Consider the following 11,291-nt stretch of genomic DNA (forward strand, 5'->3'; position numbering starts at 1 on the left):
CTCTAATCCATTTTAATGTTGTAGTACAAGAATTCAGTACATCCATCTCTAATCCATTTTAATGTTGTAGTACAAGAATTCAGTACATCCATCTCTAATCCATTTTAATGTTGTAGTACAAGAATTCAGTACATCCATCTCTAATCCATTTTAATGTTGTACTACAAGAAGTCAACACATCCATCTCTAATCCATTTTAATGTTGTAGTACAAGAATTCAGTACATCCATCTCTAATCCATTTTAATGTTGTACTACAAGAAGTCAACACATCCATCTCTAATCCATTTTAATGTTGTACTACAAGAATTCAATACATCCATCTCTAATCCATTTTAATGTTGTAGTACAAGAATTCAATACATCCATCTCTAATCCATTTTAATGTTGTACTACAAGAAGTCAACACATCCATCTCTAATCCATTTTAATGTTGTACTACAAGAATTCAATACATCCATCTCTAATCCATTTTAATGTTGTAGTACAAGAATTCAACACATCCATCTCTAATCCATTTTAATGTTGTAGTACAAGAATTCAACACATCCATCTCTAATCCATTTTATTGTTGTAGTACAAGAATTCAGTACATCCATCTCTAATCCATTTTAATGTTGTAGTACAAGAATTCAACACATCCATCTCTAATCCATTTTAATGTTGTAGTACAAGAATTCAGTACATCCATCTCTAATCCATTTTATTGTTGTAGTACAAGAATTCAATACATCCATCTCTAATCCATTTTATTGTTGTACTACAAGAATTCAATACATCCATCTCTAATCCATTTTATTGTTGTAGTACAAGAAGTCAACACATCCATCTCTAATCCATTTTAATGTTGTAGTACAAGAATTCAATACATCCATCTCTAATCCATTTTAATGTTGTACTACAAGAAGTCAACACATCCATCTCTAATCCATTTTAATGTTGTAGTACAAGAAGTCAACATATCCATCTCTAATCCATTTTAATGTTGTACTACAAGAATTCAACACATCCATCTCTAATCCATTTTAATGTTGTAGTACAAGAATTCAACACATCCATCTCTAATCCATTTTAATGTTGTAGTACAAGAATTCAACACATCCATCTCTAATCCATTTTAATGTTGTACTACAAGAAGTCAACACATCCATCTCTAATCCATTTTAATGTTGTAGTACAAGAATTCAACACATCCATCTCTAATCCATTTTAATGTTGTAGTACAAGAATTCAATACATCCATCTCTAATCCATTTTATTGTTGTTGTACAAGAATTCAACACATCCATCTCTAATCCATTTTAATGTTGTATTACAAGAATTCAACACATCCATCTCTAATCCATTTTAATGTTGTTGTACAAGAAGTCAACACATCCATCTCTAATCCATTTTAATGTTTTAGTACAAGAATTCAATACATCCATCTCTAATCCATTTTAATGTTGTACAAGAAGTCAACACATCCATCTCTAATCCATTTTAATGTTTTAGTACAAGAATTCAATACATCCATCTCTAATCCATGTTAATGTTTTAGTACAAGAATTCAATACATCCATCTCTAATCCATTTTAATGTTGTAGTACAAGAATTCAGTACATCCATCTCTAATCCATTTCAATGTTGTACTAGAAGAATTCAACACATCCATCTCTAATCCATTTTAATGTTGTAGTACAAGAATTCAAAACATCTATCTCGAATCCATTTTAATGTTGTAGTACAAGAATTCAGTACATCCATCTCTAATCCATTTTAATGTTGTACTACAAGAAGTCAACACATCCATCTCTAATCCATTTTAATGTTTTAGTACAAGAATTCAATACATCCATCTCTAATCCATTTTAATGTTGTACTACAAGAAGTCAACACATCCATCTCTAATCCATTTTAATGTTGTAGTACATGAATTCAGTACATCCATCTCTAATCCATTTTAATGTTGTACTACAAGAAGTCAACACATCCATCTCTAATCCATTTTAATGTTGTACTACAAGAATTCAATACATCCATCTCTAATCCATTTTAATGTTGTAGTACAAGAATTCAATACATCCATCTCTAATCCATTTTAATGTTGTACTACAAGAAGTCAACACATCCATCTCTAATCCATTTTAATGTTGTACTACAAGAATTCAATACATCCATCTCTAATCCATTTTAATGTTTTAGTACAAGAATTCAATACATCCATCTCTAATCCATTTTAATGTTGTACAAGAAGTCAACACATCCATCTCTAATCCATTTTAATGTTTTAGTACAAGAATTCAATACATCCATCTCTAATCCATGTTAATGTTTTAGTACAAGAATTCAATACATCCATCTCTAATCCATTTTAATGTTGTAGTACAAGAATTCAACACATCCATCTCTAATCCATTTTAATGTTGTAGTACAAGAATTCAGTACATCCATGTCTAATCCATTTTAATGTTGTACTACAAGAAGTCAACACATCCATCTCTAATCCATTTTAATGTTGTACTACAAGAATTCAATACATCCATCTCTAATCCATTTTAATGTTGTACTACAAGAATTCAACACATCCATCTCTAATCCATTTTAATGTTGTAGTACAAGAATTCAATACATCCATCTCTAATCCATTTTAATGTTGTAGTACAAGAATTCAACACATCCATCTCTAATCCATTGTAATGTTGTAGTACAAGAATTCAACACATCCATCTCTAATCCATTTTAATGTTGTAGTACAAGAATTCAGTACATCCATCTCTAATCCATTTTAATGTTGTAGTACAAGAATTCAATACATCCATCTCTAATCCATTTTAATGTTGTAGTACAAGAAGTCAATACATCCATCTCTAATCCATTTTAATGTTGTAGTACAAGAATTCAGTACATCCATCTCTAATCCATTTTAATGTTGTACAAGAAGTCAATACATCCATCTCTAATCCATTTTAATGTTGTACTACAACAAGTCAATACATCCATCTGTAATCCATTTTAATGTTGTAGTACAAGAATTCAGTACATCCATCTCTAATCCATTTTAATGTTGTAGTACAAGAATTCAACACATCCATCTCTAATCCATTTTAATGTTGTAGTACAAGAATTCAGTACATCCATCTCTAATCCATTTTAATGTTGTAGTACAAGAATTCAATACATCCATCTCTAATCCATTTTAATGTTGTAGTACAAGAATTCAGTACATCCATCTCTAATCCATTTTAATGTTGTAGTACAAGAATTCAGTACATCCATCTCTAATCCATTTTAATGTTGTACTACAAGAAGTCAACACATCCATCTCTAATCCATTTTAATGTTGTAGTACAAGAATTCAGTACATCCATCTCTAATCCATTTTAATGTTGTACTACAAGAAGTCAACACATCCATCTCTAATCCATTTTAATGTTGTACTACAAGAATTCAATACATCCATCTCTAATCCATTTTAATGTTGTAGTACAAGAATTCAATACATCCATCTCTAATCCATTTTAATGTTGTACTACAAGAAGTCAACACATCCATCTCTAATCCATTTTAATGTTGTACTACAAGAATTCAATACATCCATCTCTAATCCATTTTAATGTTTTAGTACAAGAATTCAATACATCCATCTCTAATCCATTTTAATGTTGTACAAGAAGTCAACACATCCATCTCTAATCCATTTTAATGTTTTAGTACAAGAATTCAATACATCCATCTCTAATCCATTTTAATGTTGTACAAGAAGTCAACACATCCATCTCTAATCCATTTTAATGTTTTAGTACAAGAATTCAATACATCCATCTCTAATCCATTTTAATGTTGTACTACAAGAAGTCAATACATCCATCTCTAATCCATTTTAATGTTGTAGTACAAGAATTCAGTACATCCATCTCTAATCCATTTTAATGTTGTACAAGAAGTCAATACATCCATCTCTAATCCATTTTAATGTTGTACTACAACAAGTCAATACATCCATCTGTAATCCATTTTAATGTTGTAGTACAAGAATTCAGTACATCCATCTCTAATCCATTTTAATGTTGTAGTACAAGAATTCAACACATCCATCTCTAATCCATTTTAATGTTGTAGTACAAGAATTCAGTACATCCATCTCTAATCCATTTTAATGTTGTAGTACAAGAATTCAATACATCCATCTCTAATCCATTTTAATGTTGTAGTACAAGAATTCAGTACATCCATCTCTAATCCATTTTAATGTTGTAGTACAAGAATTCAGTACATCCATCTCTAATCCATTTTAATGTTGTACTACAAGAAGTCAACACATCCATCTCTAATCCATTTTAATGTTGTAGTACAAGAATTCAGTACATCCATCTCTAATCCATTTTAATGTTGTACTACAAGAAGTCAACACATCCATCTCTAATCCATTTTAATGTTGTACTACAAGAATTCAATACATCCATCTCTAATCCATTTTAATGTTGTAGTACAAGAATTCAATACATCCATCTCTAATCCATTTTAATGTTGTACTACAAGAAGTCAACACATCCATCTCTAATCCATTTTAATGTTGTACTACAAGAATTCAATACATCCATCTCTAATCCATTTTAATGTTTTAGTACAAGAATTCAATACATCCATCTCTAATCCATTTTAATGTTGTACAAGAAGTCAACACATCCATCTCTAATCCATTTTAATGTTTTAGTACAAGAATTCAATACATCCATCTCTAATCCATTTTAATGTTGTACAAGAAGTCAACACATCCATCTCTAATCCATTTTAATGTTTTAGTACAAGAATTCAATACATCCATCTCTAATCCATTTTAATGTTGTAGTACAAGAATTCAACACATCCATCTCTAATCCATTTTAATGTTGTAGTACAAGAATTCAACACATCCATCTCTAATCCATTTTAATGTTGTAGTACAAGAATTCAACACATCCATCTCGAATCCATTTTAATGTTGTAGTACAAGAATTCAGTACATCCATCTCTAATCCATTTTAATGTTGTACTACAAGAAGTCAACACATCCATCTCTAATCCATTTTAATGTTTTAGTACAAGAATTCAATACATCCATCTCTAATCCATTTTAATGTATTACAAGAAGTCAACACATCCATCTCTAATCCATTTTAATGTTGTAGTACAAGAATTCAACACATCCATCTCTAATCCATTTTAATGTTGTAGTACAAGAATTCAGTACATCCATCTCTAATCCATTTTAATGTTGTATTACAAGAAGTCAACACATCCATCTCTAATCCATTTTAATGTTGTAGTACAAGAATTGAACACATCCATCTCTAATCCATTTTAATGTTGTACTAGAAGTCAACACATCCATCTCTAATCCATTTTAATGTTGTAGTACAAGAATTCAATACATCCATCTCTAATCCATTTTAATGTTGTATTACAAGAAGTCAACACATCCATCTCTAATCCATTTTAATGTTGTAGTACAAGAATTCAACACATCCATCTCTAATCCATTTTAATGTTGTAGTACAAGAATTCAGTACATCCATCTCTAATCCATTTTAATGTTGTATTACAAGAAGTCAACACATCCATCTCTAATCCATTTTAATGTTGTAGTACAAGAATTCAACACATCCATCTCTAATCCATTTTAATGTTGTACTACAAGAAGTCAACACATCCATCTCTAATCCATTTTAATGTTGTACTACAAGAATTCAATACATCCATCTCTAATCCATTTTAATGTTGTAGTACAAGAATTCAACACATCCATCACTAATCCATTTTAATGTTGTACTACAAGAATTCAGTACATCCATCTCTAATCCATTTTAATGTTGTAGTACAAGAAGTCAACACATCCATCTCTAATCCATTTTAATGTTTTACTACAAGAATTCAACACATCCATCTCTAATCCATTTTAATGTTGTAGTACAAGAATTCAATACATCCATCTCTAATCCATTTTAATGTTGTACTACAAGAATTCAACACATCCATCTCTAATCCATTTTAATGTTGTAGTACAAGAATTCAACACATCCATCTCCAATCCATTTTAATGTTGTAGTACAAGAAGTTAATACATCCATCTCTATACAAAGCTAGATTGTTAACACCACTTGAGGTAGAAAAATAAAATTTGATGTAAATTTGTATTAATTGTAGATCATAATTAAATTTAATGCCAACCTTTCAAATTTTCTTGGAATCCAATTCCCTTTTCTCAAGCTTAAGTAATAAGCACAAGCCTGCTGAGTATAACATTTGCCAAAGTAACAAAAATCGGATTGCAATCCCATGAACTGTGATACTAACAGTGAAAAATGTTGTGTAGAAGGAAATTGGGAGAAAAGCTTGGACCACCCAGGTGTGCTCATGGTGAACTGCACTTGCCCTGCAGGTTTTTCAGTGTGTCCTGAGTGTCCCAGTAATTGACTTACCAACACTAGCGTGTCATGTTGCACATCTCACACAGAGACTTCAGAATTGGAAAATCATAAAAGCATGTTTCTAAATGTTAAATACAGTCTTAACATTTTGTTGTTTGTATGGTTTTTAACAGCACATTGACTCATGAAAACTTCTATCATACTTTGACAATTTAAATAAAGCACCTGGGCCAGGGACACCTTATGATTCCCAACCTGGCTTGGTCTGGGTAGGTTTCAAACCTGCACCTTTTTGATTGCTAAACCAGTGAATGTTCACAATGCCTCTTACAACTTTGACTGTGGATTTGGAGGTTGCTTGGGGGTGAGGATAAGGGATCAATAGGGTTGTGAATCTGTAATGAGGGAAAAAAAATATGAATATTGCTTTCTTGTATGTCATCTTTAGTACATATTTAGAATGATATTGCTCTTTCTTTCAGGCCTACCCAGAATATCTGGTCACATTTCATATTCTCAAACCTGATGGACCACCTGGAATTGCTGATCCTGCTTTGGAATCCTAACTGAAGTGGGGAGTGCATGTGTGGAGAGTGAGAGAGAGAGAGAGATAAAAGGAGAGAGAGAAATGCTGGTATGGTGATGTTGTATTAATTTACACTTGTGTACATGATAGAAATATGATTTGTGTAGACTGGTTTGCATGCTGTAAAAAGACTCCATCAGTTTTGTTTGTCCTCTGCTTATTCTGACATATGTAGAGACTGGTGCTTTGCATTGAATTTTTTTTTTAAATGACATAAGAGGCCCCTCAAATTAACCAGTGACTGTTTGATAGGCTGTCCACTTTCAGATAGCTGGTCAGGGATTATTCAATTCATACACAAGATAACTGTAGCTGTAAAATTTGGACACCTAACACTGCAGATGGCTAAACCAAAAAATGATGGGTGGGGTGGGTGGGTTGTCAAAGGAGCATTTCTACATCATAAGTATTTTTTCTACTTAGTAAAGCAAGTTTATTTAAAAAAAGAGCAGACTGTAATTAGAATTTTACGGATACTTTCCACAAATACTTCCCAAAAACAAGTTTTATTACATCATCGAGTTTAACATGAATGTTTAGAAGACAAAAACCTAAATTTTGAGTTTGACTTATGAAATAAAATAATACATCAACTCTTAAATGATCATTGCACTTTTTGGTTCATTCTTCTGCAATAACCCAAACAAAAAGATTGATGTAGGTTACTTGTACACTATTGCCTGAAGAGATGATTAACTTGATATGTAGATTCACCATTTAGAGTGCTACACTCTTCAGTCAAAACTTGATTACTGTGACCAGTATTTCATACTTTAGTGATCTGTGTAGATCTTTGCATTATCTTAGACAATGTTACTGCAAGGTGATGCAAGTTGATGCATAGAATGTATCCTAAGCATGGATTGTATCCTAAGTGCTATGCCATTTAGACAATGATACTGCAAGGTGATGCAAGTTGATGCATGGAATGTATCCTAAGTAATATGCCATTTAGATAAAACTTTGAAGTCTGGACATAATGCCACACTGCTTTTCTTGTAATGGATATCTCATTCAGTAGGAACTAATTGAGGTATTTTATTTGGAAAGTGGATACCATATGCTGTGGTCTCATCTCAGCAAGTATTCAAAACAGGAGCTTAATACAAACCTTTATACAAACCTTTCAGAATAAGCCTGTCCTTAAATTTTTGAACCAATATCATTTATGTTGTTTATGCACACCCAGATAACTTGCAAATATGCTTATAATGCAACTAGATCATTGGACTTTTTTGTTCTTTAAAAGTCGGCTAAAAAAATAAAGAAATGGACAGTAACAAAATAAGAATGTTTTACAGAGGTCCAGTCATACTGAACGTCCAGATATCCACACATTTTAAATGCTAAAATGCCTCATTTTCTTCTAGAAGAGAAATGTATGAAAATATCAGTATATAGGTAGGTGTATTGACGGAAGACTGCTTAGACTCGAATTGAATTATGCATAGCGACAACGGATACAAGAAACAAGCAGTTGATCTAACATTACTTATTCAGCAGGGTAAGATGGCTTTACTTTGATAACTATTGAACTAAATAGATTAATGGCCCCATCTCTTTACAATACATAAAAGAAGCTGACATCAGAATAATATTTGGGTGCAGGGTCTGCCCCATTTGTTAAAATTACACACTGATGACAGCTTCTGAGTTTTTTTCTCTCGCTTAATATTTAGTGAAATATTTTTTTAAAAATTACTTATTTTTTATCTGATCCAGATTTAGTATTCCATGCCTCTGCAACTGCTGCATGCCAACGGTATTCATTAGGGATGTTCCATTTAAACGTACATTTTACCTAGGGAAGGCAGTTTTTAAAACGTATATGCCAGGGTACTATGATTTCACAGAGTTCATATTAAAATGATGAAAAAATTCTAAATTGCATCTATGGGTGAGTACCTTACTTTAAAAGAGCCTTCCCTGGGTCCCATATATTTCAATGGAACATTCCTTAGAAATTCTCTAACGTTTTAAGCAGTCGTATAACCACAAGATACCAACAGAGTGGTTATAACAACAAAGTATCATCAGAGTTTATGCCATTTAAATGGCTGTCTTGAAGAATTAGCCACTGCAGATATATTGATGGGTTTCTGAATTTAATTAGGCTAATTAGCCTTGGAGTTAGCTCATGATGGATAATGATACTGAAGGTAGGTAACTCCAACTTGCATGACTACTAGTGAACTTGACAAGCCTGTTGTCACTTTTTTGACTTCAGTTGATTTCTAATGAACCAGGATCCTTCAGTGTTAAAATCCACTAGACTAATGTTTGTGTAGGACAGTGCAAATTATAGCTCTCGGAAATCAGATGACAGCTGCTTTCACTCCATCATACCCCCTATGCCAGTGCTTAAGCAAACTTCTAGTCTCTCTTGCTGTCTCACATCCTATCATATGTTGCTATTTGGGAATGAACGACAGACAGACTACCCAGTAAAATTGTGTATTTTCTGGCATTTTCCATGTACAAACAAAAATCATGCATTGAGATTTCATTATTACAAGGTCAGTACTTTTTTTTAATTGATAATGTTTCATAAAATGAAATTAAGAAATGTTCATTAAATGTTTGATCAGATAATAGGTGTTGACTCTGGCCTGATATATTTTGTTTGCATGTGATCGTACTGCACACACATGTTGCTGATGAGCAAATGTGCTGGATATTTAGAATTCCAGGTTGTGCATAAAATGATTGCAACTTATAATCAGGGGCCCTAGGTAGCCAAGTGGCCAAGAACGCTCACCTTAATCTGCCATTTCACCTCGGTCCATGTGGGCTTGAGTCTTGGGCTTGGACATTGTGTGAATGTGAGAAAGCTGGTCAGTGGTTTCATCTGGGGTTTTCTGCAGGTTTTTCCTCTACCAGTTATTTTGTCCACCATGTATAACCTATCATAAAATGGTATCAAAACAAAAAGAACCACAACAGGAACTTAAATTCAAAATTGGCAAGTTAAAATTTTAACTGGTCATGTTTGGTGACCATAAGAATTAATAAGACAGCAAGAAAATGAAACATGCACTTTCTAATTAAAGGTATATATAATGCATGAAATGGTTGGTAGATTTGTTTTATTCACAGCATAATCCCCTTTTTTATTGTGAGTCTTTCTGATTCCTGTCATTGCATATGACTAGACTGGTTTGCACTTAGTAAGTGGTGACTCTTATACAGGACATGCAGTCAACCTAGTGGCATGGATCCAGAAAATGGAGACCTAAAACATGAGAAGTAAAATTGATAAATACCAGTATGGATTAGGCTTCATTATGTTATAAACCATCACAAAAAAGAAAATGGAAGGTAAAGACCCTTATCAGTGAATTGGAAACCAGGCAGTATGTAAAGAGATGCTTTAGAGAATTTCACATAGTGAATTTCTGAGGCTGACCTAATAGCAACACCCTTTTGTCACATTCTACAATTCCCTTTTCGGTTGAATTCTGCTCTAGTTTATGGCAACCAAATTATTTGGGCATGGCAACCTAATATCAGTAATATCTACTAAAAGTTTAAAATTAGGTTTGCTCCATATCGGCAAGGTACTTGGAGCACTTAATTTCTATTCTTTCTGTAGTGAATCACATATTTCATTTGCAAGCCCATTTTAGGCATTTGGTTCGATCTTACACTCGTGCTGTTCATACATATCATTTCTACATTTCAGAATTGTATTGCATTTGTATTTCTCTAAATTTTTACAACACCAGCAAAATAATTTTGGTAAATCTTAGGTTGTTCCTAAATTTCTGTCTCATTTGTTAATTAGTTCCCTGACAATATCACTGAATCGTATAAAAATTTCCATACATTAATTTGGGGTCTTGCTGCACAGTTCAGTTTGACTTTTTAAGAACTGTTAAGAATTTAGACTCATCATACTTGTAAATGCATACAATTATATTTTTATGTAAATTTTTGGATACTGTTTGGAACAATTTTATTTTCACTGAATGAAATGTACAAGTTGAAAGGAAACTGAGTTGAAGTCTGTGTTATTTTATCATCTATTTTGATGTTCGTTATGTACAAGACTGTTGTAGAAATATTCAGTATGTGAATAAATGTATTCTGAATAAAAATGGTTAACACGGATTTACTACTTTTTTTTCCTTCTCACATGGCCTGCGAGTTTGTGGTATGGTCCTTCTCACATGGCCTGTGAGCTTGTGGTATGGTCCTTCTCACATGGCCTGTGAGCTTGTGGTATGGTCCTTTGGTTGTACATCGTCAGTCCAGTTCTTATTTACTGCTTCTTCTGAACTGTTTTATCAATTTGCATGATTTTACAGGAGGCATTCT

At 32.5% G+C, this 11,291-nt stretch overlaps 1 protein-coding gene across 1 annotated transcript in view; it reads left to right on the forward strand.

The window, feature by feature from the left end:
• Window positions 1-11,084, forward strand: part of LOC149794781 (poly [ADP-ribose] polymerase tankyrase-1-like) — a 102,365-nt gene extending 91,281 nt beyond the window's left edge. Inside the window, exon 29 of the mRNA XM_089964430.1 lies at window positions 6,871-11,084. Coding sequence (XP_089820556.1) covers window positions 6,871-6,954 — 84 coding nt within the window. The 3' untranslated portion in view covers window positions 6,955-11,084. The remainder of the gene's footprint in view (window positions 1-6,870) is intronic.
• The last annotated feature ends 207 nt before the right edge of the window (window positions 11,085-11,291 follow it).

This window comes from Sinohyriopsis cumingii, chromosome 7 (assembly GCF_028554795.1).
Source record: "Sinohyriopsis cumingii isolate HCF-2022 chromosome 7, ASM2855479v2, whole genome shotgun sequence".
NCBI classification, from domain to species: domain Eukaryota; kingdom Metazoa; phylum Mollusca; class Bivalvia; order Unionida; family Unionidae; genus Sinohyriopsis; species Sinohyriopsis cumingii.